The following is a 25,523-nucleotide window of genomic DNA, read 5'->3' as shown; positions in this document are numbered from 1 at the left end:
GCCAGAGAAAACATGCACTCTCTTCCAGTTGCCAGAAATCACATTAGAGTACATGAAATCAACAGATCTTCCACCACCACCGCCACCACTCTAAGAGTATTCTTTGTTAATCCCCTCTGAACACAGCTGCATGGGGAGTCAGGCGCCAGTGTGATATTTGTTGGATGGCACATGCAGAGCTTCACACACTCCTGTACCATTTCCTGTCTCATGCAGCAATCACCAGACCCCTGTTGCATTAGGTAAGGCAGTGGTCCTCAACCTTTTTGTGGCCAGTAGCACATTCATATTTTCAGAAGAGTGTGGCGGGCGCCAACAATTTTTCAAGGCTTATTTTGTATTTGTACATTAAATAATAACAAAAACATCATATTTAATATAACATAATATATGAATCCAGAGAGAAGAGAGAAGCCGGAGAGAAGCTGCGAGGACAGAGAACACCGGCGCCTGCAGCCTGCAGCCCCGGAGTTCTCCGTTCCTGGCAGGCGCAGGGCTGCGGCTTCTCTCTGGCTTACGCCAAGACCCTGCACCTGCCAGGGACCGAGAACACCGGTGCCCACAGCCTGCAGCCCTGGAGTTCTCTGTCCCCAGTAGGTGTGGGGCAGCGGCTTGTCTCCCCTGCTGGGCGCTAGGCGGGCCCCACGCCTGCTGGGAACAGAGAACTCCATGCTCGCAGCCTGAGTTCTCTGTCCCCATCAGGCGCCGGGCCACGGCTTCTCTCTCCTGCTGGGCACTAGGCGGGCGCATATAAATGCCCTGGCGGATGCCATGACACCCACGGGCACCACGTTGGGGACCACTGACGTAAGGGGTCTTTAGGCTTGGCTCTTCTCTTTCAGTGGTGGGACAACAATGCCTCTCTGTGGCCAGATATGTAACTGTATGAAATATCCTGCAGCGATTTGCTGAATCCTGTCCCAGCCACCTTCTCTCTTCAGAAGAGAGCTCCCAAACCAGGGGACACACATCAGAATGAAAGCATGGCTCCATCCGCTCTTCAGGGGGCTTCAAAATATTCTTGCCACAGGTGCCAGTAAAGAAGGTGTTCGTGTTTAACCAGGGCATCCTCCTTCTCAGGCTCTGTTCATTCACCTGATCTGGCAGCAAGGTTGCAATGCTGTCTTTGTGACACCTCATCCTTCTCTTTAGAAACAGGCACAGCTGTCAAAAAAGCAAGTCCCCAAAGCAGCCATAGCAGTGTTACAGACATAGGACTATGGCTGTATGGCAGGGTCAAGTGAAACTGAAGGATATGGAGCAAAAATCTGTCTGGGGACTGGCCCTGCTTTGAGCAGGGGGTTGGACTGGATGACCTCCTGAGGTTCCTTCCAACCCTGATACTCTATGATTTTCTATGGTGAAGCACTGGAATGGGTTACCTAGGGAGGTGGTGGGTTCTCCTTCCTTAGAGATTTTTAAAGTCAGGCTTGACAAAGCTCTGGCTGGGATGATTTAGATGGGAATTGGTCCTGCTTTGAGCAGAGGGTTGGACTAGATGACTTCCTGAGGTCCCTTCCAACACTGATATTCTATGATTCAATGAAAGAGACCAAACAGTGACAGAAAGAGCTTCAGACCAATCAATGAGGGCCAGATTCTGCCACTCTTCTCACCCTGATAATACCTGGCTTTAGAAGTAATAAGATGACTTGCAGTGGAACAAATCAGAGTCAGGTGCTACTCAGCATGGGTAACAATGGAAGGATCTGGCCCCCAATAGCTGAAAAACTACAATAGCCTGTGGCAGCCAGTGCATGCCCCCTTTCACAGGGGGAATAAGTCACACCCCTATTCCTTCTCTGTCCCATTCCCAAACTTCACTGGGGGTTCCTACAGAGCTGAGCTCCATGGTACAAAGAGAACATCGATCACCCTACATAAGGTCTGCAAATCCAGCCCCCCTCTGCAGTGATCCCATACAATGCCAAGCTCTGGCCTTATTGTCCACGGGCCAACACAAAGCCTAGTGACAGATATTGCAGGAGGGCAGACTGACATGGACACATTCTTCTTTCTGAGGGGAACTCCTTTAAGTGCCCTCCTCGCAAAGTGTAGTGAAATTAAGAGCAAGAGAAACAGGATGGCTTAGCAGGGTCTGCAGGCATCTCAGTGCACCCTCTATTCTCCTAGAAATTTTCACCTCAATGTAGACTTAACTCAGGCCCAGCTGTGGATTTTCCCCTTAACACTCTCTGTGCTCACACATCTGCACTCTTCTATCAGTCCTGCACAGTGAGGTAGCCACTACTCCCTGAGCCCTACATCAGACCCCAGCGTAGCAGTTAAGGTAGAATCACAGAACTGGAAGAGACCTTGATAGGTCATCTAGTCCAGTCCCCTGCACTCATGGCAGAACTAAGTATTATCTACATGTATTACTACGCTGAGGTAACTGCACTCATAGACTCATAGACTTTAAGGTCAGAAGAGACCATTATGATCATCTAGTCTGACCTCCTGCACAACGCAGGCCACAGAATCTCACCCATCCACTCCTGTAACAAACCTCTAACCTATGTCTGAGTTATTGAAGTCCTCAAACTGTGGTTTGAAGACCTCACCTGACAACAGAGTCATAACAATCAAGACATGATGGTCTTCCAATCCCTTCCCATAAGTCCCGTGACCAGAAATCAATCTCTTCTCCTCTGCTTTGTCATTTCTTCAGCTTCGCACAACTCTGGTGTTTGATACAGCACAACAATGTCCACTACCAAGTCTGTGAAGGAGCCTGCAACTACCAGAGTGGGCAGACAAGTTGTCCCACAACATCTTGCAAATGTGAGCATACAGCAGCACAGAGAGATGTGGTGCTGTGAACCCTGGGATACATGCCCAGATAGCTGCATTGTTTGTCATAGCCAGATGCAGCATCAGTGCTGATGGGGGGCATGACAATACAACAATGTGCTCATCCTGTCGCGGGTTAGGCTACCATGGGTTAACTTAGCCCCTGATTGTTTACTCCATGCTTGGCATGCAGTGAAGGCATCGATAGCCTAACAGAACAGAGGAGTTATGTCTCACCCAACCCTACCCAAAAGACTCTGTTAAACCCTTTTCACTTTTGCTGGAACATGCTCATGTCCCATCACCATTTTTCATCACAACTTCAAGACAAATGAATGGATAGTCAGGAAGCACCAGTAGTCGACCTGTGCTTGATATATGGTTCAGCAGTAAAGGAGCTAAGGGCTCAGTGATATACAACGTTTTCACTCTGCAGCAGGAGAGCTGGAACGATTTGGATGGGGGGTTGGGGGGGGGCTGAGAGCCATTGAACCAAACTGTAAACCCTGAATATAATGGAACCACTTCAAGCCAGTGGGTGGAGCAGCACCCCCAGCACTGCTAATTCCAGCACCTATACTCTGCAATGCCCATAGACTGAAAAGGTGTCCACAGTTTCAGCAATAGGGGGTTGTACTGCACACACAACACATACACACACAGGTCAAACCTGGGATGGCAGGTGTGTTTTCAAGTAACGCTGAAGGAAAGCATCTTCTAGGTACTGGTTTCCAATCCTGGGCTGCTCTTGGAAAAAGGTCCCAGTTTCAGTCCTGGCAAAGGGCACCTTCAGCTCTTGCAAGGTGCCTTTGTCCCAGGTCTCAGCTTTCTGACTCTGACCTGCAGACATCTTGGCTCCCAGCTTTGGGCACTGAGGCAGGAGGCAGCGCAGCTTCCACAGCTTGTGATTGGTGCCAGGGCTCCACCTAGGTAAGTGACTGACAAGCCTGACCCTGCAAAACATGAGAGTGGGTTAGTCCAATTGCTGGTGTTCAGAACTGCCCTGGGTTCAACACTCAGTCCACAACCGTGTCTGCGTTTAATCGCAGGAGCCCTTCAGTAACCCAGGACGGAACTCTTCTTGCTTCCCCTCCCTCTGGGGTTGGGTTTCCAGCAGCTACTGGCTGCATAGTGGAGGAAAGGTCAGGGGGAGGGAGAAGAGAGAAGCACCAATAAGGGTGCATGTGTGCAACATTTATGCTGTCTCTTCTTGCCTGTCTGTCAAATCACTGAATTGAACCCGCTTATTTGTGAGCTGGGGACTACTGAGAATAGTATGTGATGTGATAGTCTGCAAACAATAACACAAAGCACACACAGTTAGAGAGATGAGGAGGGGAAATACCACTACCACCAAGGTACTGAACCAAAAACCCATCCTCAGCATTAACTTGTTCCCAGGCATGTTGGCCTGTTTCTTGGGGCTCTGTTGTGCTAGCACAGGTTTCTGCATCTTTCCCTGTAAGAGTTCTATGGCTGAGAATGAATTTGATTAGCTCACTCTGACTTCAATACAAAGGGAAAGACTTCTGTAGCATATTCATCATTTAAATGACCTCCTGCACAGGGATCTGGGCTGGTCAGCCAAGTCACAGAAAACACGAAAGAAACAATGTAGGTTTTGGTGACATTAGCTACTCCAGCACTGAGCAAGTGGTTAGGAATGGGTAAAGAATGGTGTCCCTCTCCTCTGTTTGTCAGAGGATGGAGATGGATGGCAGGAGAGAGATCACTTGATCATTGCCTGTTGGGTTCATGTCCTCTGGGGCACCTGGCATTGGACACTGTTGGCAGACAGATACTGGGCAAGATGGACCTTTGGTCTGACCCAGTATGGCTGTTCTTATGTTGTTCTAAATAACAGCTGAGCTTCAGATAACACAGGTGAGAAGACAGAGACAGTGCCCACTGGAGTAGAGGGTGCTTGTACCTATTGGGTTTCCGGGAAGTAGGCAGGCAGAAGCCCGCCAACTGCTAAAGGATCCTCCCCCAGCCTAAGAGGAGGAACCACAGGGCCACAGAACCCATTGAGTTCGGGGGACAACTAATAAAAGAACAGGGACAGAAGTGAGGTCAAAGGGTCAGAAGAAGGGAACCTGACGGGGACACCGAGCAGAGAACCCCGGACAGCGCCCACTGCTCCTCGAAGGCGTCAAGGGAGACAGTGGACGCCGCCCAGAGGAACTCCGCCTGGATGCGTGAACGGACCATGGATCGGAAACAAGCCCCACAGTCGCCGGGGTCTCCATCGGCCAACCTCCTCTCTCTGGTCGCGTAGATGGCCTTTTTAGCCAGGGCAAGGAGGAGGTTGACCAGGAGGTCCTGGGACTTTGTGGGGCCACGGATAGGGAGTGTAGAGGGTTCTTGTAGCAGGGTGCTTACCCTGCTCCTGCCCTGAAGGGGTGAAAACAGCCCTGGGGGAAGGTTGGGGCTGGGAGCTACTAAGCTGGGTTGATTGGGAAGTGGCTGCAGCTGGGCCATGCCTCAGTCAGGCCCAGCTGGCCCCTATAAGCGGCTGTAAGCAAGAAGCCCAACCACTCTTCCTCTTTCTGTAGAGGGAGAAGGGCCTAGTTGCAGGGCATGAGATGCAGGATACCTGAGTGGAGCAGGGCTGGGGAAAGGCAGAGGAGCTGGGGAGCTCCTGCCTGGAAAGCCCCAGGCTGTGGCCTAGCATTGGGCCAATGGGTACTGGGGGTTGCAGAGGGCAGCCCAGGGGTAGGCCAAGGCAGTAGGTCCAAACCCAACCTTGCCAGTGATGAGTAGGCTGATACTGCAGTCTGCCCCAGGGTGTGGGGGTGCTAGACGATGACTGGCAGTAGCCATATACTGAGGCAAGGTGAGGATAAAGGGTGGGGGTTTCCCAGGGAGGGAAGACCCTAAGAGAAAGGGGGTTACTGGTAGGGGACAGCACCCCAGGTAAAAGGGCACTGGGTCCAGGGAGGGACACAGGGATCAGGGGATAGGCAGATCACCAGCCTGCCGAGGGTGCTCGAGAGCTGGAATGAGCTAATTCCCAGGATTCACCAGCAGGAGGCATCGCACGAGTGTATCCGCTTCCCCTACAGTGCTGAAACAAAATGGGACTCAAGTGTGTCCCATCCATTCCATCCCAGCATTTTCCGGGCTAAGCACCCAACCACACAATGCTGCAGACATTCATCCTGTGCTGCTTAGGGGGGATGTGGAAGGAGTACTGTAGGGTGACCAGACAGCAAATGTGGAAAAATCAGGATGGGGTCGGACATAATAGAACCTATATAAGAAAAAGACCCCAGAATTAGGACTGTCACTATAAAATTGGGCCATCTGATCACCCCAGAGTACTGGATCGCCACTTGCTAGAATCCTTCCACCCAATTCTACCCCCTTTGGCCCAAGGTGAGGCTAAGGGATCTTACACTAACAAGGGGATGTCAATGGGAGTGCAGCGCTCCAGTCTCACTGAAGTCAGTAGGGGCCGGGCAGCGGGAACCCTCTGCCCTTCCTTTGCAAATCGCTGCCCATATTTTCAGTTGTAAAAAGGCGTAGCGCTCTTCTGCTGGCTCCTGAAGGGCCCGTGGAAAGCTAGTTGAGCCAGGTCTGCTCTCTGCCGGCCTTGGGCAGAAGCTCAGAGGGGGAAATCTTGCTTTGACTGACAGGAAGGCAACACCTGTGTACGGATGGGCGCAACCCCTTGTTCTCAGGGGAAACAACAATCACGGGGGTCTGAGCACGGAGTAGGGGGAGGGCGGAGTTTGAGCACGGGGCGCTGGGCGGGGGGGCAGGGGTCTGAATACGGAGGGCGGCGGCCTGAGCACGAGGCGCTTGGGGGGGGGGGGGCGGGAGAAGCGGTCTGAGGGCGGGGAGCGGGGCCTGGGCCGGGCCGAGCCGAGCCGAGCCGGTCTGAGCAGGGGGCGGGGCGCTGTGGCGAGGCGGGCTCGGCTGAGTGGCCGAGGCGCGCGAAGGCTCCGTTCTCGCTCGGTCGGTCCCGCGGTGGCGCCAGGCTCCCTGAGTCCCTGGTGAGAAGGGCCCGGGCCATCGAGACTCCCGCAAACACCCTGACGGGGGGATGTCCCCGCGATCCCTGAGGGGCCTTATCCCGCCCCCACCCCCATCAGCTCCTCCCCACGCTCCCTGAGTGGGCGGTGCCCCCCCCATCCCCATCGGCTCCTCCCCACGCTCCCTGAGTGGGCGGTGTCCCCCCCCCCATCCCCATCAGCTCCTCCCCACGCTCCCTGAGTGGGCGGTGTCCCCCTCCATCCCCATCAACTCCTCCCCACGCACCTTGGTGGGGCGGTATCCCCCTGATCCCCATCAGCTCCTCCCCACGCACCCTGGTGGGGTGGTATCGCCCTGATTCCCAACAGCTCCTCCCCACACACCCAGATTGGGGGGTATCCCCCAGATCCATGTGTGCCCCTGTATACACCCAGAGGGGCGTGATGTGATATATTCCCATTTAGATAGGGTTACCAGATAGCAACTGTGAAAAAACAGGACGAGGGTGGGAGGTAATAGGCGCCTATATAAGAAAAAGTCCCCAAAAATGGGACTGTCCCTTTAAAATGGGATGGATGGTCACCCTACCCTTAGATCCGCACCTGTCCCACTCTAGCGCACTCCGGGAGGGGGCACTGTTCTCCCCACTCCCCATCTGCGCACTCTCACACCTCCACCTACATTGGGTGGCCAGTCTACTTGGGGTCCCTTTTTTCCCTCTCCATATACTCTCGGTGGACACGTGGTTAATCGTTGCTGCATTAAGAGGGAGCCTGGTAGCCCTTCCTCCTTTTCAAGCCCTCCCAACATACTTGTTGCCTGTGGGCCAAGTGTGACAGAGCAGAATCTGGCCATATGCCTTTATGCCCAGTACTTTACACAGATCATCCAAGCCCAATAATTATCAGCTGTAAAAGAAAATGTACATGAGCCTGTGCTCCAAGAGCTTGCGCTTCCTTTACTGGCAGGGCCACCCAGGGGATTCAGGGGGCCTGGGGCAAAGCAATTTCAGGGGCTCCTTCCATAAAAAAAAAGTTGCAATACTAAAGAGTGCTATATTCTTGTGGGGGCCCCTGCAGGGCCCGGGACCTGGGGCAAATTGCCTCACTGGTCCCCACCCACCGGGTGACCCTGTTTACTGGGCTTCTCCTCTCACGTTACTGGTATCATTGGGAGTAGTTCCATTGGCAATAAGATCCAGCATATGTTTCACAGAAATCCCCATGTGCCTTTTCCTCTGTATATCTGGAGCTGGGAATGATAACTTTTGAAAAGTGGTGACATGCTAGGGCTGAGACCCAGCAACTCTTGGGTTCTGATCATGGCTCTGCAGTTGACTCCATATGTGGCCTGGGTAAGTCACTTTTCAACAGTAGTCACTACTGGCTCAATTTGAAACACCTAGGACATCTCCACAGTAAATCAAAGTGAGCTAAAAATCAGGAGCCAGAGTCTGATTTTATTTGTACCAGTGTAAATTGGGAATAACTACTGATTACAGTGAGTGACTCTGGATTTTCATGGTGAACTGAGATCAGAATCAGGCTCCAGGTCACTTACTCAGGTATCTAATTATGGGCTTAGGTGAGTAAGTGTAGGCGTCCCCAAGTTGGAAGGTGTTGGCTTTAACCGCTCAGGGAAACTGAGGCACAAAATAGGAAGTATGGCAAGAGACCACCCTGGCTTAACCAGGAGATCTTCAATGATCTAAAATTCAAAAAAGAGTCCTACAAAAAGTGGAAACGTGGTCAAATTACAAAGGATGAATATAAACAAATAAGACAAGTATGTAGGGACAAAATTAGAAAAGCTAAGGCACAAAAGGAGATCAAACTAGCTAGGGACAGAAAAGGAAACAAGAAAACATTCTACAAATAAATTAGAAGCAAGAGGAAGACCAAGGACAGAGTAGGCCTATTACTCAATGAGGGGGGTGGGGATACAATAACAAAAAATGTGGAAATGGCAGAGTTACTTAATGACTTTGTTTTAGTTTTCACCAAGAAGGTTGGTGGTGATTCGATGTCTAAAATAGCGAATGCCAGTGAAAATGAGGTAGGATCAGAGTCTAAAATAGGGAAAAAACAAGTCAAAAATTACTTGGACAAGTTAGATGTCTTCAAATCACTAGGGCCTGATGAAATGCATCCTAGAATACTCAAGGAGCTGACTGAGCAGATATCTGAGCCATTAGCAATTATCTTTGAAAAGTCTTGTAAGACGGGAGACATTCCAGAAGACTGGAAAAGGGCAAATATAGTGCCAATCTATAAAAAGGGAAATAAGGACAACCCAGGGAATTACAGACCAGTCATCTTAGCTGCTTTACCCAGAAAGATAAAGGAGCAAATAATTAAGCAATCAATTTACAAACACCTAGCAGATAATAACTTGATAAATAACAGCATGGATTTGTCAAGAACAAATAGTGTCAAACCAACCTGATAGCTTTCTTTGAAAGGGTAACAAGCCTTGTGAATAGGGGGAAAGTGTTAAACGTGTTATATCTTGACTTTAGTAAGGCGTTTGATATTGTCTCGCATGACCTTCTCATAAACAAACTAGGGATATACAACCTAGATGGAGCTACTATAAGGTGGTGCATAACTGGTTGGAAAAGCATTCCCAGAGAGTAGTTATCAGTGGTTCACATTCAGACTGGAAGGGCATAATGAGGGGGGTCCCGCAGCGATTGGTTCTGGGTCTGGTTCTGTTCAGTATCTTCATCAATGATTTAGATAGTGGCATAAAGAGTAGACTTATAAAGTTTGCGGACTATACCAAGTTGAGAAGGGTTGCAAGTGCTTTGGAGGATAGGATTAAAACTAAAAATGATCTGGACAAACTGTAGAAATGGTTTGAAGTAAATAGGATGAAATTCAATAAGGACAAATGCAAAATACTCCACTTAGGAAGGAACAATCAGTTGCACACATACAAAATGGGAAATGACTGCCTAGGAAGAAGTACTGCAGAAAGGGATCTGGGGATCATAGTGGATCACAAGTTAAATATGAGTCAACAGTGTAACGCTGTTGCAAAAAAAAGCAAACATCATTCTGGGATGTATTAGCAGGAGTACTGTAAGCAAGACACGAAAAGTAATTCTTCCACTCTACTTCGTGCTGATTAGGCCTCAGCTGGAGTATTGTATCCAGTTCTGGGTGCCACATTTCAGAAAAGATGTGGACAAATTGGAGAAAGTCCAGAGGAGAGCAACAAACATGATTAAAGACATAGAAAACATGAGCTATGAGGGAAGATTGAAAAAAATTTTTTAGTCTGGAGAAGAGAAGACTGAGACGGGACATGATAACAGTTTTCAAGTACATGAAAGGTTGTTACAAGGAGAAGGGAGAAAAATTGTTCTTCATAACCTCTGAGGATAGGACAAGAAGCAATGGGCTTAAATTGCAGCAAGGGCGGTTTAGGTTGGACATTAGGAAAAACTTCCTAACTGTTAAGAGTGGTTAAGCACTGGAATAAATTGCCTAGGGAGGTTGGTGGAATCTTCATCACTGGAGATTTTTAAGAGCAGATTGGAGAAACATCTGTCAGGGATGGTCTAGATAATACTTAGTCCTGCTTTAAGTGCAGGGGACTGGACTAGATGACCTCTCGAGGTCCCTTCCAGTTCTATGATTCTATGATGCTTCTCTACCTTTGGGGAATGTAATGAAGATTAGTTTGTTAACGTTTCTCAAGAATTTTGAAGGTGAAAAATGCTATATTATGAAGACATCTATAGTGGCTCAGTAGGAAGGCTCAGATAAAATTTTCACTTAAAAGGGGATTAAATCCCTTTATTTCTATGAAAGATAAATGGGGATTACTATTATTTTTAAAATGTATGGGATGTTTCAGATAGAAACTTAAAATGGATCAAGATTAATATTTTGCTTTCAGCTCGACAATGCTCTTTTAAAAACACAATGCTCTTTGGGTTGTTCAAAAAGCTGTCTGGGAGTCGGCTCAGCATTTCTGAGCAGTAGCACTGTTCTGTGCACCAGCATGAGAATCAAATGTACCTCTGTCAAAGAGATAGAGAGCCAGATCCTCAGTTGATGTAAATTGGCCTAGCTTCATTGAAGTCTCTGGAGCCACAACAATTCCCACCAGCTGTGGATCTGGCCCTGAATTTCCAGGATTATTGACAGTTTGTTTATAGATCTCACAAAACTAAGTGATTGAGCAACAAAACGGCAAATGAAATTTAATGTGGATAAATGTAAAGTAATGCACATTGGAAAAAATAACCCCAACTCTACATACAATATGATGGGGGCTAATTTAGCTACAACGAGTCAGGAAAAAGATCTTGGAGGCATCGTGGACAGTTCTCTGAAGATGTCTATGCAGTGGGCAGAGGTGGTCAAAAAAGCAAACAAGATGTTAGGAATCATTAAGAAGGGGATAGAGAATAAGATTGAGAATATAGTATTGCCCTTATATAAATCCATGGTACGCCCACATCTCAAATTCTGTGTACAGATGTGGTCTCCTCACCTCAAAAAAGATATACTGGCACTAGAAAAGGTTCAGAAAAGGGCAACTAAAATGATTAGGGGTTTGGAGAGGGTCCCATATGAAGAAAGATTAAAGAGGCTAGGACTCGTCAGCTTGGAAAAGAGGAGACTAAGGGGGGATATGATAGAGGTATATAAAATCATGAGTGATGTGGAGAAAGTGGATAAGGAAAAGTTATTTACTTATTCCCATAATACAAGAACTAGGGGTCACCAAATGAAATTAATAGGCAGGAGATTTAAAACAAATAAAAGGAAGTTCTTCTTCAAGCAGCGCACAGTCAACTTGTGGAACTCCTTACCTGAGGAGGTTGTGAAGGCTAGGACTATAACAGCATTTAAAAGAGACCTGGATAAATTCATGGTGGTTAAGTCCATGAATGGCTATTAGCCAGGATGGGTAAGAAATGGTGTCCCTAGCCTCTGTTGTCAGAGGATGGAGATGGATGGCAGGAGAGAGATCACTTGATCATTGCCTGTTAGGTTCACTCCCTCTGGGGCACCTGGCATTGGCCACTGTCGGTAGACAGATACTGGGCTGGATGGACCTTTGGTCTGACCCGATACGGCTGTTCTTATGTTCTTATAGATAATGAGGGGTTCTTCCTGCTATGTGAACTTCCAAACTGTGGCACAGAGTGACATCAATCTGACACCATTTAGTTCTCCTGGCAAGAGCTCAACTTTCAAATCTAGAGAGAGTTCTTATGCAGTCTGGTTCTTATGCTCAGGAAGATGAGAAATATGAGGAATCCTGTATTTGCCAAGTGGTTAATGTCTATTTCTCTGCAGGTTCTAATTGCACGTTGAAGGCAGCACTTTGAGACGCTATGGCCACGGCGCAGCTCTCACACACTGGGCAGAAGCATAAAACCTCTAAGGTACAGGATTTAGGACTTAATGTTACTGATCTGCATACTGGCCTAGTAGTACTCAGCCCTGCAGAGCTGGAAACCTGGCTTTGATTACCCTTCCCATCCCTTGCTTCCAGGGCAGACAGTGTGCTCAATGCTGATTACACTGTGTCTTTGTTGGGTTTTGAAAGCAGCTGTCTCCATGCCAGGGTAGCCAAGAAGATGCTGGCTACGCAGACTGAGGATTTGTAGGCAAATCGGTGCCTAGGTGCTGGATACTGGTGCTTGGCTACGTAAAACTCCTTGGGCATGCAGAGCCTCTTTAGAGGAGAAGAAGACAATGAACTGGTAGTGGGACTCCTTTTCACAAAGATTTTGCATGTTAATACCAGGTGTCATGGAGACCAGAAGGGACCACTAGATCATCACCACTACTTGGTGTTTAGTATTCATAATTAAGGCTATGATTTAGTCACGGAGGTCACAGCAATCACAGATTCCATGACTGTACTGGACCTCTGTGACTTCAGCTGTCAGCAGCTGAAGCTGTGGCTGGAGCCGGGGCTGGGGCTGGAGCCGGGACTAGCCCTGCGGTGGGAGCTGCCGCTGGATCGGTGCGCCCCTGCCCTGCAGCTTGCGGCGGGAGCCACTGCTGGGGCCACATGCCTCTGCCCCATGGCTTGTGGCGGAGGCTGCTGCTAGTGCCGTGTGCCCCTGCCCTGCAGTGGAGGCTGCAGCTGGGGCTCTGCACCTCTGCCGTGGCGTATATGGTTATTTTTAGTAAAAGTCACGACCGCATGAATTTTTGTTTGTTGTCCATGACAAAATCTTAGCCTTATTCATAATAAACAGAGTCCTAGGCATGGAAAAGTATATGAGTTCTTAGCTATTACTAAGCAAAATCCTACATTCTTTTAGAAACCAGATCTGCATATAACCTCTGGCTTTGTTGGAAGCCTGTCTGCAGACTGCGTCTGCCTTCTGGACTCTAAATATCTGAGCAGTTGAGAAGCACTCCCCTGAACTAGTGCTTCTTTTCCAGTGTGTAGGCCTCAGAGCCCTGTTTTGTCGCTGGAATTTACTAACACCGCATCTACCACCCTGTGGAACTCTGCCTGGGTGACAATATATTAATACTGCCCCTGAAAGCTTTTGTGTAGCAATAAACTTTGGGCCACGTGTGTTAGATGCTCTTTGAGCCACTTATACTTAGTCCACCAGTGTGTGTAAGTGTGTGGCATACACACTATGGAGACCAAAAGAAAGGGTAAAATTGCCCTAATTTAGACTCCCTCTAAACCTGCTAATTCTCCCCTCTAGCTCTGGACCTTTGTACTAGTCTAAAACCAATAATATTTTTGTCTTTGTCTTTTTTTCAGGAATCAGTATTGTTTCCACACAAAATTGCCACTGACAAGCAGTCCATGGTGCTGATGAAAAGGCTTTTGGCCATCTCTGTCTCCTGTGTAACATACCTAAGAGGGCTCTTCCCAGAGAGCTCGTATGGAACTCGCTATTTAGATGGTAATGTTACAAGCATGTTTTGATGCATTACCTTTGGCCAGTACAGATTAGTCCAGTGCTGTTCACATATTTGACAAGTTCAATCTTTTGTAGGAAGACTGCTGACCATGGCCCAAATCCTCAGAGGTATGTAGGTGCCAGATTTCTATTGAAATCAATCGGAATTAAGCACCTAAATATCTTTCAGGACATGAGTCTTATCCAGCAGCCCTGATACAGGAAAAGCTCCTATGGCAGAAGGACAACTTAGAGCTAGTGGCAACCATCAGCTGTTTCTCTCAATGTTTGTTTTGTTTTCCAGTTACATTCATTACTCAGCAATTTCATCAGTATTGCCAATCCCAAGCATTCCAAAACTACACCTCTACCCTGATATAACGCTGTCCTTGGGAGCAAAAAAATCTTACCACGTTATTGGTGAAACCATGTTATATCGAACTTGCTTTGATCCGCTGGAATGCACAGCCCTGCCCCCCCGGAGCACTGCTTTACCACGTTATATTCAAATTTGTGTTATATTGGGTCACGTTATATCAGGGTAGAGGTGTATGTATCAGGCTCCCTCAAAATCACGAGACTGGATTTTTATAATAAATGTCAGGGGTTTTTTTATAGTTGCCTTCTGTTTTTTGAGCCATTAGGGGTCAGATTTTCTCCACAATCTGGAGATTTTGTGAATGAAAGGTTTTAGCCCACGAAAGCTTATGCTCAAATAAATGTGTTAGTCTCTAAGGTGCCACAAGTACTCCTGTTCTTTAAATGAAAGCTGAGATTCTCACATAATCACAAAAAACAACAAGGAGTCTGGTGGCACCTTAAAGACTAACAGGTTTATTTGGGCATAAGCTTTTGTGGGTAAAAAACCCACTTCTTCAGATGCATGGAGTGAAAGTTACAGATGCAGGCATTCTATACTGACACATGAAGAGAAGGGAGTTGCCTCACAAGTGGAGAACCAGTGCTGACAGGGCCAATTCAATCAGGGTGGATGTGGTCCACTCCCAATAATTGATGAGGAGGTGTCAATTCCAGGACAGGCAAAGTCGCTTTTGTAGTGAGCCAGCCACTCCCAGTCCCTATTCAGGCCAAAATTAATGGTGTTAAATTTGCAAATGAATTTTAGTTCTGCAGTTTCTAGTTTCTAGCGACACCATCACAGGACCCAACCACATCAGCCACACCATCAGGGACTAATTCACCTGCACATCTACTCATGTGATACAAGCCATCGTGTGCCAGCAGTGCCCCTCATTGGCCAAACTGTACAGTGTCTACTTAAAAGAATAAATGGACACAAGTCAGACATCAGGAATGTTAGCATACAAAAGCCAGTAGGAGAACACTTCAGTCTTCCTGGACATTCTATAACAGCTTTAAAAGTAGCCATTCTTCAACAAAAAAACGTCAGAAACAGACTTCAAAGAGAAACTGCAGAACTAAAATTCATTTGCAAATTTAACACCATTAATTTTGGCTTGAATAGGGACTGGGAGTGGCTGGCTCACTACAAAAGCAACTTTGCCTCTCCTGGAATTGACACCTCCTCATCAATTATAGGGAGTGGACCACATCCACCCTGACTGAATTGGCCCTGTCAGCACTGGTTCTCCACTTGTGAGGTAACTCCCTTCTCTTCATGGGTCAGTATAACAATGCCTGCATCTGTAACTTTCACTCCATGCATCTGAAGAAGTGGGTTTTTTACCCACAAAAGCTTATGCCCAAATAAATCTGTTAGTCTTTAAGGTGCCACCAGACTCCTTGTTATTTTTGTGGATACAGACTAACATGGCTACCCCCTGATATTTCACATAATCAGGTGGCTTCAGAGATGAGGCTTTAAGAAAAACACAAGGTATTGTGAAACTTGTGGCAAGGTCATGCCAACTGATGAAACTTTGATTCATTCGCATCTTTATATTAAGTTAAGATCTGAAGGTGAGGAGAGGTAGTGACTCCGTATATTCCAGCTTTATATATTTATCATCCTTGACTTATGCTTGAGATGGGGTACAGTTCATTCCTGTGTTCCCATAGAGCTAGTATCTTGAAATCTGGTCATTTGTTCATTATGGCCTGCTGAGGAGGGAAGAGGAAATCCCAAATTTGACTTTTGATTTTTCCATCCAAAAGGTCATCAGTCTTTCTGATCAGATTTCAGATCTTCAAGTGTCTTTCTGAGCAAGAATCTCGATGTTTGACCCACTCATTCCTGTGGGAGCTTCAGGATTGGGCCCCAAGGCATTAATTCACCTCTGTGGTTGGCCTATCAGCATTGGCTTCAAGTTTAGGAGTTTTCTGCTTGTGGATCGTAACTCCTAAACTTGGAGGATGAAGGGGCCACAGGAGCCCGGTGGAGAAACATCACAGCATTAGCTCATTTTGAGCACAGTTGTTTAGCTTATTTTTGTGTTAGTGAACATTAGAGTGCAGAACTAAAAGGTGCCAGAATGAAATGAGAATGGGGGTTGAGGGGAACGGAAGAAGAAAGGAAGATGCTGGCGTTTCTAAATGAAGCCACACTCAATACATCTGTAACTCCAGGACTTTTTCCTGGAAGTGTTCAGTGTATCTCAGCAAAGGTCTTTGGCATTTCAAACTACAGCAGTGAGCCTGTGTCAGCCCACCTGGGATGCTGTTAAAACCAATCTTCCAGCTCAGAAAGTGTTTCCCGATAAAATACTTCATACGCTGCTGACTGACTAGATTTCAGTGTTTGCCCAGTGGCTGCAGATAAGCTTTGTAACTATATGCTAACTCTTGTTTTGCAGACCTCTGTCTAAAAATCCTTCGGGAAGACAAAAGCTGCCTGGGATCACTGCAGATAGTCAAGTGGTAAGTGAATAGCAGTGGAACTTAGGGCTTGCCTACATAAACAATTAGACTACAACAAGCTGGGGTCTGAATCTATCCTGCACTAGTCTGCTGCACTCCAATTGTCCATGTGCACCCTGCTGGTACGCATTGACGGTTTGCTGGAGCGCTTTGATCTAGACTTCTTTGAAATGGGACTGGCTCAAGATGCATTAAAGAGCTGTTAATCCACGTCAGCAAGGTGCACTCAGGCAGTTAGACTGCAGCAAGCTAGTGTGGAGTTGATTTACGTCTCAGATTTCCGCTGTCTTAGCTGTTCGTGTAGACAAATCCTATGACAAGATTATGCTGAACAGCAATATGGCATTGTACCACGCGCCTTTACTTCCTAAATTTGAAATCCTTCAGGGCCAATGCTATTGGATTTGCCAAAGCAATTCCCATTGATTTATTATAAAAGCTGTGTGTGCTCGGCACTTTATATAACAAAGACATGGTCCCTCTCCAGCGAGCTTCCAATGTAAATGTGATCTCATTGACCCCAATGAGAGCAGGATCAGGCCCTCAAGTGAACAAACAAAGCAGGTAAGGGAGGAATGAGGCTCACTCTAAACAAAGTTGTGATTACTTATTTCCATAGGTTACATATTTGCTATTTCTAGTTTTTAAAGTAAAGTTTATGCTTGATTGATTTTTAACTAGTATGTGCAGTGTTTCCTCTTCACTGGAAGTTGTCTGTTTCTGGGGGCATAACTAGGCCCTTAGCTTTCTGGAGTTATATGCATTTCAGAAACAGAGAGAGAAAGGTGGGTGAGGTAATACCTTGTATTGGACCAACTTCTGTTGGTGAAAGAGACGAGCTTTCAAGCTTATACAGAGCTGGTCTTCAGGTTTCAGAAACATGGCATCACTCCTTACTATCAGCTGAGGGAGTTGTTATAGGGAGTGTAGCACTTCTTTGTTTAAATACTGTAAGGGCCCAATCCTGCAAATACTCATGGCTCAGTTAACTGCTGTGTCCTTTAAGCACTAGGCAAAGACGAGGAGGCTGCAGAGGAGCCATATACAGTTCTCCAGTCCTGGAGCCAGTTCTGCACTGTCTCAGGATAGTTTAGAGCAGCCTAAAATCATGATAATAAAAAGTCAACAGTGTACCCTATGAATCAACAGTGTGCCCTTGTTGCTAAGAAGGCTAACGGTATTTTGGGCTGTATAAGTAGGGGCATGGACAGCAGATCGAGAAATGTGATCATTCCCCTCTAATCGGCATCGGTGAGGCCTCATCTGGAGTATGGTGTCCCGTTTTGGGCCCCACACTACAAGAAGGATGTGGAAAAATTGGAAAGAGTCCAGCAGAGGGCAACAAAAATGATTAGGGGGCTTTAGCCAGGGCCGTCCTTACCCATACACAAAGTACACACCTGTATAGGGCACCAAATTTTCTGGTGCCCTGCGCAGCAGCGTGCTGCTCCAGCCCCAGCTCCAGCTCTTGCCCAGGGCCCCTGCCCTGTCCGCCCCTGCCCTGCCCCTTCCCTGCCCAGCCTCACCCCTTCCCACCCCTGCTCCGCCCTAGCCGTGCCCCCACTCCCCTGAGCTCTGCAGCATGGCTGGGCCTGCACTCACTCGCGGTGGGAAATGCAGACCCGGTCCCAGCCGTGCCACTGATGAGTGCTGAGGGTTGATTTCCCCCCTGCTCCCGAAGCCAGCCCCAACCCCCTCCTTCCCATGGAGGCCTGGGGACAGCCCCTGCGGAGGCCTGGGGCCCATGTCGGCCTGGGGACAGCCCCCCGGCTCCTGTCCCGCAGAGCACCCCCCATGGGGGGGCTGCGTAGGGCCCCAGAATAGCTAGGGTTGCCTCTGGCTGGAGTACACAATTTATGTGAAGAGGCTGAGGGAACTGGGATTGTTTAGTCTGCAGAAGAGAAGAATGAGGGGGGATTTGATAGCTGCTTTCAACTACCTGAAAGGCGGTTCCAAAGAGGATGGATCTAGACTGTTCTCAGTGGTAGCATGTGACAGAACAAGGAGCAATGTTCTCAAGTTGCAGTGGGGGAGGTTTAGGTTGGATATTAGGAAACATTATTTCACTAGGAGGGTGATGAAGCACTGGAATGGGTTACCTAGGGAAGTGGTGGAATCTGCTTCCTTAGAGGTTTTTAAGGTCAGGCTTGATAAACCCCTGGCTGGGATGATTCAGTTGGGAATTGGTCCTGCTTTGAGCCGGGGGTTGGACTGGATGACTTCCTGAGGCCCGTTCCAACCCTGATATTCTCTGAGGGTACATCTACGCTACAGGATTATTCCGCTTTTACATAAACCGGTTTTGTAAAACAGATTGTGTAAAGTCGAATGCACACAGCCACACAAAGCACAATAATTTGGTGGTGTTCGTCCATGTACCGAGGCTAGTGTCGATTTCTGGAGCATTGCACTGTGGGTAGCTATCCCGTAGCTATCCCATAGTTCCTGCAGTCTCCCCCGCCCACTGGAATTCTGGGTTGAGATCCCAATGCATGATGGTGCAAAAACAGTGTCGCGGGTGATTCTGGATAAATGTCGTCACTCATTCCTTCCTCCATGAAAGCAGCGGCAGACTATCATTTCGCGCCCTTCTCATAAACAGATAGCTAAAGGTTAATGTTCTTTTACCTGTAAAGGGTTAACACAGGGAACCAAACACCTGACCAGAGGACCAATCAGGAAACAAGACTTTTTTAAATCTGGGTGGAGGGAAGTTTTGGGTGTGAGTTCTTTGTTCTTTGTCTTGGGTCTGACCCTCTCAGCTCTGAGAGTGATTTTTCTATCTCCTGGCTTTCTAATCTTCTGTTTCCAAGTTGTAAGTACAAGGATAGTAAGACAATAGGTTTATATTGTTTTCTTTTGTATTTACATGTGTGTAGTTGCTGGAATGTGTCAAATTGTATTCTTTTTGGATAAGGCTGTTTATTCATTTTTTTTTCCTTTAAGCAATTGACCCTGTATATTGTCACCTTATACAGAGACTACATTTTATGTCCTTTTTCATTCTTTTTATATAAAGCTTTCTTTTTAAGACCTGTTGGAGTTTTTCTTTAGTGGGGACTCCAGGGAATTGAGTCTGTAGCTCACCAGGGAATTGGTGGGAGGAAGAAGTCAGGGGGAAAATCTCTTTGTGTTAGATTTACTAAGCCTGACTTTGCATACCCTCTGGGTGGGGGGGAAGAGAGATTAGCTCTCTTGGTACTTGTGTTTCCAGGACTTGAAACAGGGAGGGTAGAATCCCTTTGTTTAGATTCACGGAGCTTGCTTCTGTATATCTCTCCAGGAACCCAGGGAGGGAACACCTGGAGGGGAGGAGGGGGAAGGGAATTGGTTTATTCCCCTTTGTTGTGAGACTCAAGGAATCTGAGTCTTGGGGTTCCCCAGGGAAGGTTTTGGGGAGACCACAGTGGGCTAGGCACTGTATAATTCCTAGCTGGTGGCAGCAATTACCAGGTCCAAGCTGGTAACTAAGCTTGGAGGTTTTCATGCTAACACCCATATTTTGGACGCTAAGGTCCAGATCTGGGAAAAAATGTTATGACAGCCCTTTTTCCCTGGATTGCCCTGGCAGACGCCATAGCATGGCAACCATGGAGCCCGTTTTGCCTTGTCACTGTCACCATATGTGTACTGGATGCCGCTGACAGAGGCGGTACTGCAGCGCTACACAGCACCATTCATTTGCCTTTGCAAGGTAGCAGAGATGGTTACCAGTCGTTCTGTACCATCTGCCATGCCATTGTAAATTGGCAATAAGATGACAGTTATCAGTCGTTCTGTACCATCTGCTGCTGTCATGGGTACTCCTGGCTGACCTTCGCTGAGGTCAGCCGGGGGCACGAAGACAAAAATGGGAATGACCCCCTGGGTCATTCCCTCCTTTATGTTGTATCTAAAAATAGAGTCAGTCCTGCCTAGAATATGGGGCAAGTGTACTAGAGAACCAGTGTACCAGAGAGCACAGCTGCTCCATGTCAGATCCTGCAGAAATGATGAGCTGCATGCCATTCTAGAGGGTGTCCCTGCAACAACCCCACCCATTGCTTCCCTACTCCCCGAACCCTCCTGGGCTACCGTTGCAGGGTCCCCCCATTTGTATGATGAAGTAATAAAGAATGCAGGAATAAGAAACACTGACTTTTTAGTGAGATAAAATGAGGGAGAGGCAGCCTCCAGCTGCTATGATAGTCCAGGCAGTACAGAATCTTTTCTTTAGACATGAAAGGGGGGGCGACTGATGGAGCTCAGCCCCTAGTTGCTATGATGAGGATGGTTACCAGCTGTTCTGTACCATCTGCTGGGAATAACCGGGAGTCATTCCTATTTTTACCCAGGCACCCCCAGCTGACCTCACCTGAGGCCAGCCAGGAGCACTCATGGGATGATGACAAGGACGGCTACCAGTCCTTCTGTACTGTACCGTCTGCCACCAGGGAAGGGAGGAGAGAGGATGCTGCTGTTCAGTGCCGCGGCACCGTGTCTACCAGCTGCATGCTGTAGACATACGGTGACATTGAAAAAAGTCAAGAAACAATTTTTTTCCCTTTTCTTTCAAGGGGGAGGCAGGGGGGGTAATTGATGAGATATACCCTGAACCACCCCGGACAATGTGTTTGACCCTACAGGCATTGGGAGCTCAGCCAAGAATGCAAATACTTTTCAGAGACTGCGGGGACTGTGGGATAGCTGGAGTCCTCAGTCCCCCCTCCCTTCCTCCATGAGCTTCCATTTGATTCTTTGGCTTTCCATTATGCTTGTCACGCAGCACTGTGCTGTGGACTCTGTATCACAGCCTGGAGATTTTTTTCAAATGCTTTGGCATTTCATCTTCTGTAACGGAGCTGTGATAGAACAGATTTGTCTCCCCATACAGAGATCAGATCCAGTATCTCCCGTATGGTCCATGCTGGAGCTCTTTTTGGATTTGGGACTGCATCGCCACCCGTGCTGATCGAGCTCCATGCTGGGCAAACAGGAAATGAAATTCAAAAGTTTGCGGGGTTTTTCCTGTCTACCTGGCCAGTGCATCCAAGTTCAGATTACTTTCCAGAGCGGTCACAGTGGTGTACTGTGGGATACCGCCCGGAGGCCAATACCATCGATTTGCGGCCACACTAACCCTAATCCGACATGACAATACCGATTTCAGCATTACTCCTCTCGTTGGGGAGGAGTACAGAAAACAGTTTTAAGAGCCCTTTATATCGATATAAAGGGCCTCGTTGTGTGGACAGGTGCACACTACTAAAATCGGTTTAAACGCGTAGTGTAGACCAGGCCTGATTCTATGATTGCAGCAGCACTCCAGCCATGCCTCCTTCCTCGCAGCTTTGCCAAAGGAACACCCAGCTGACTGGATCCATCTGCACAAAGGGGCAGAATGGGGCCAAAGATCTGGCCATTACTACCCAGTCGTGTTTACTGTTTTGAGTAGTTCCAGGATGCCTGGTAATAAGATGCCTTAGTGTATAAACTGTGCACACATATGGAGGGGAGAAGAGATCTTTAAAAGCTAAAAATGTTGTGAGCTCTGTGCTGCTTAATGCTTGTAAATGTGCACTCTAAACTCCATCTAGTAAGTGAGGATTTCCTGCTCCTAGACTGGCATGACTAGTTACTAACATTTCTTTCTTGGCAGGATTCAGGGCTGCTTTGATGCTTTGGAAAAGAACTACGTAAGTTTTTTGTTTCCTATTTTGGTAATATATTCCTTCTTCACAAACAATGGGCAAAACTCCACTCCAATTTTCCATGTGTATTCCAGCAGGGAGCATCTCTGCTATATATTCGCCAGTGATCCCACTGGAAACTGCACATACAGAACAAGTACACAATAGAGATCTGTGCCACAGGGAAGGAAGGAAAGCTGCTCTGTGTGTTTGTGATATTGACATTTACTCCTTTAGGTAGCGTAGCATAGTAACTATTATTAGTGTCTAGAACTGCTTGTTGTGAATAGGTTCCACATTAATTTGCAGTCTGCAGGATTCTCCTCCGCATTCTCTGTTCTACATTTACATTCTTTAATGGATGGATGCAGATTCTGTCAATCAAAGCAAATCTCTCTCCCTGCCTTCATTCTTTTGCCATATTCTTCTCTGCTCCCTCTTTCCTTCCCCTTCTTTTCCTGTCCCCTTGCCTTTCTTTCCTCTCTTTTCCATTTTCTTCATTTTACTGTCATCTCTGTTTTCCATAGAGAGGCCAGGTCTATACTACAGACTTATATCAGTATAACTACATTGCTCAGGGGTGTGAAAAATCCACACTCCTGAGCGACATAGTTATACTAACCAACCACCCCCCACTCCATGTAGACAGCGCTATGTTGATGGAAAAGCTCCTCCTGTTGACGATGCAACGTTTTAAGTGTAGACCTGCCCTGAGTTTAGATTTTCTTTTCTTCTTGTATTCTGTCAAATACAAGGGTTGAGTACCTGGTTTCAGAATAAATGCACATTTTTTAGTATTCCCACCCCTCACTTACTCAATCTGAGGAAAAATCTGACCTGTAAATACAAAGGGCTGATTGCTGTCTGTGTATCAGCATTGTTCATCAGACTAACTCTCATCTATAGCCGAATGACTCTTGCCTAAATCAGGTATCTGCACTGCTGATCAGACTGACGCTTGTCTATGTCAATTCTACTGTTGTTATAGATTAAATGATGTGAAATGTTCTGAACTCAAATACTCGCTTACTGACAATTCAAACAGTCAGCTTTAAATAAGTAATGGTCTCCACCATTTACAAGAGATTCAAACCCTTATGCTTCAGAACATAAATCAACTTCTAACTGACAGGGATTACGAAAAAAACTCCTGTGAGCAGTTATTCCATTATCCACTCCCAGATTTTTTGCACAATCCTTTGAAGCATCTGGTGCTAGTCAGTGTCAGGGAGAGGGTACTGGGCCAGGTGGATCACTAGTTTGATCTATTGAGGCAGTTCCTTTGTTTCAGTAAGCAAGTGAACTAATGCTTTCTCTAGCCAAAGCTTTCAAGTGGTTTACAAGGCTACTCTCTAGTACAGTTCTTTGCTATAGTGCAGTCCATAGGTGAACAAGGTGTAGGTGTCTGTGATGAGGTCCATATCAGAGATCAAAGACTGAAACCTGGTAGCTAACTGCGGGCTGCCGACCCCTGATGTAGTTAATAAAACTGGCCACAGGGTGTCACTGATGTTGCACCCAAGTGCATCTGAATTAGCAAGGGTTTGTCAGAAAAGCCTTGATTCGCAAACCATTGAATGTATTTATTCCTTAATTACACTAGGCACTTAGATTTTGACTAGGCTCTTATTTTCTCTTTCAGTTACATATGGCTGTCCTGGCAGTAAGTCATCCGTTAAATGAAAGCAAGGTGTTTTCCTTCCCCACGGTGCTTGGATGAGACGTTAAACCAAGGCTCCTTCTGCCCATCTCTGTCTGTACTTACAGAGCTCATGGCAATGGGGTTAGCCTCAGTTTAGAGCAATAACCTCTCTCATCACAAGATAAATGCTTATTTCTTAGATTGCATGGGAACGTTTGCTGGATGCAGCTTTTGCCTCCATCAGTGGTGCACAATATTCATCCTTAAATTACTAAGGCCATGTCCACACTAGGAACAGTTTACTGGTATAGGAATACCAGTATATAATACTGGCAAAGTGCTCCTAGTGTGGATCTAACTCGATTAAAACCACCCCCACAAGCACAGCAAGCAATACAGTAAAAGCACAGCTTTGCTGGTATAGCTGCCTCTACTGCAGAGGCTTCTTTACACGCCTGGCTGCTGTAGCTGTGCCAGCACAAGTCTGTAGTATAGTCAGAGCCTAGGTATAGGATACTGATTACAAGCACTGCCATGTGCTTCACATTGCTGCTTCCTTCTTCCTATACCCCAAACAGAAACGGGCAATTGCCTCCTTCCCTTCCCCTCTCTATGAGCACCCTCTTCAGTTGCCTTCTCGTTGCCGCTGATGCGATAAACCCTTTAGCCCTCAGATTTCTGGCAAGTTGTCATTGGGACCCTTAGTGTTGCAGAGATTGTGCATGGCCAACCTCCGACACATACCTTTATAAAGCACTTGTAGGTATTCTAGACACCATAGCAAAGATCTGGGTAACTAATCCTCATTCATGAGGGCATTATTGATCGCTGGTGAGGGTCTGGATGAGATCTCCCCTGAGCCCTTCAAAATTTCATATAATGGATGTTTTTTCCACCTTACTCTGCAGCAACAGGTATTGGCTGCTGCCAGAGGAAGGCTATTGTATAGATGGTCCTATGGTTTGATCTTTTATGGAGAGCTTGCTTCCGGAGCAGTGAAGGTGTGTCATTGCAAGCATTGGCATGGGCTATACAAGCCAGCCCCAAATCAGCAGCTTCACTGTTCCCATACCCAAACTAGCGAGATTAAAGCTAGGTAGTTCAAGCTGCAGTCACAGCTAGGGTGACCACCTTTGTTGGATGGAAATAAGGGAAAGCCACATGAAAAATAAGGGACAGTGCTTTGTTTTAAGGGACATTTTAGGGAAACACGATTTACCTTAGCATATCAAGTGTACATTTCTGCTGGCCTCCAGTATACAATGCAATTATCATAAGCATCAATTTAATGTTTAAAATGGTCAAGAGACATCCCTTAAGCAAAGGGACGGGTGGTCACCGTAATCACAACTCATGATTGCAGTCTAGACATACCCCTTGTTCTTAGAGCATGATAGAGATTCAGTTGTTTGATTACTTCTCACTGCTACATTTTATCAGAGAGAAAGATGCATTCACTATACTTTCTTAAAACAGATTTACACCAATCCCACGGAGCCACAGGTAAGAAGGAGTCAAGCTCTACTTAGGGGAGAAATAAATTGTAGGGGTGAGTTGTACTATATTGAGAATGGGCTCATAGGTTTAAATGCTGCCTTGATTTGACAGGTATGCATGGTCAAGCGAGGAGACATAAGCTACCTCTTTCTCTTATTCCTTCACCTCAGCAGACCAACACAGATGCCAGGCAAAGTGATCAAGT

The 25,523-nt window shown here is 47.0% G+C and overlaps 2 protein-coding genes across 9 annotated transcripts in view; one reads left to right on the top strand and one right to left on the bottom strand.

The window, feature by feature from the left end:
* LOC127034663 (acyl-CoA dehydrogenase family member 11-like) overlaps positions 1-3,893 on the bottom strand; it is a 36,301-nt gene extending 32,408 nt beyond the window's left edge. For all 8 annotated transcript variants that reach the window (XR_007769449.1, XR_007769450.1, XR_007769451.1 and 5 more), the window contains exon 1: positions 3,464-3,893. Coding sequence is in view for 5 of the 8 variants with exons in the window: in XM_050923767.1 (XP_050779724.1) it covers positions 3,464-3,757 (294 nt within the window). In the remaining 3 variants the exon portion in view is untranslated. The remainder of the gene's footprint in view (positions 1-3,463) is intronic.
* A 2,862-nt stretch (positions 3,894-6,755) lies between these two features.
* Positions 6,756-25,523, top strand: part of HORMAD2 (HORMA domain containing 2) — a 69,456-nt gene continuing 50,688 nt past the window's right edge. Inside the window, exons 1-7 of the mRNA XM_050923849.1 lie at positions 6,756-6,791; positions 7,987-8,125; positions 12,090-12,178; positions 13,531-13,675; positions 16,447-16,510; positions 22,149-22,185; positions 23,822-23,842. Of these exons, the coding sequence (XP_050779806.1) occupies positions 12,128-12,178; positions 13,531-13,675; positions 16,447-16,510; positions 22,149-22,185; positions 23,822-23,842 (318 nt within the window). The 5' untranslated portion in view covers positions 6,756-6,791; positions 7,987-8,125; positions 12,090-12,127. The remainder of the gene's footprint in view (positions 6,792-7,986; positions 8,126-12,089; positions 12,179-13,530; positions 13,676-16,446; positions 16,511-22,148; positions 22,186-23,821; positions 23,843-25,523) is intronic.

This window comes from Gopherus flavomarginatus, chromosome 15, assembly GCF_025201925.1.
Source record: "Gopherus flavomarginatus isolate rGopFla2 chromosome 15, rGopFla2.mat.asm, whole genome shotgun sequence".
NCBI lineage: Eukaryota > Metazoa > Chordata > Testudines > Testudinidae > Gopherus > Gopherus flavomarginatus.
This window is presented reverse-complemented; position numbering and strand designations above follow the sequence as displayed.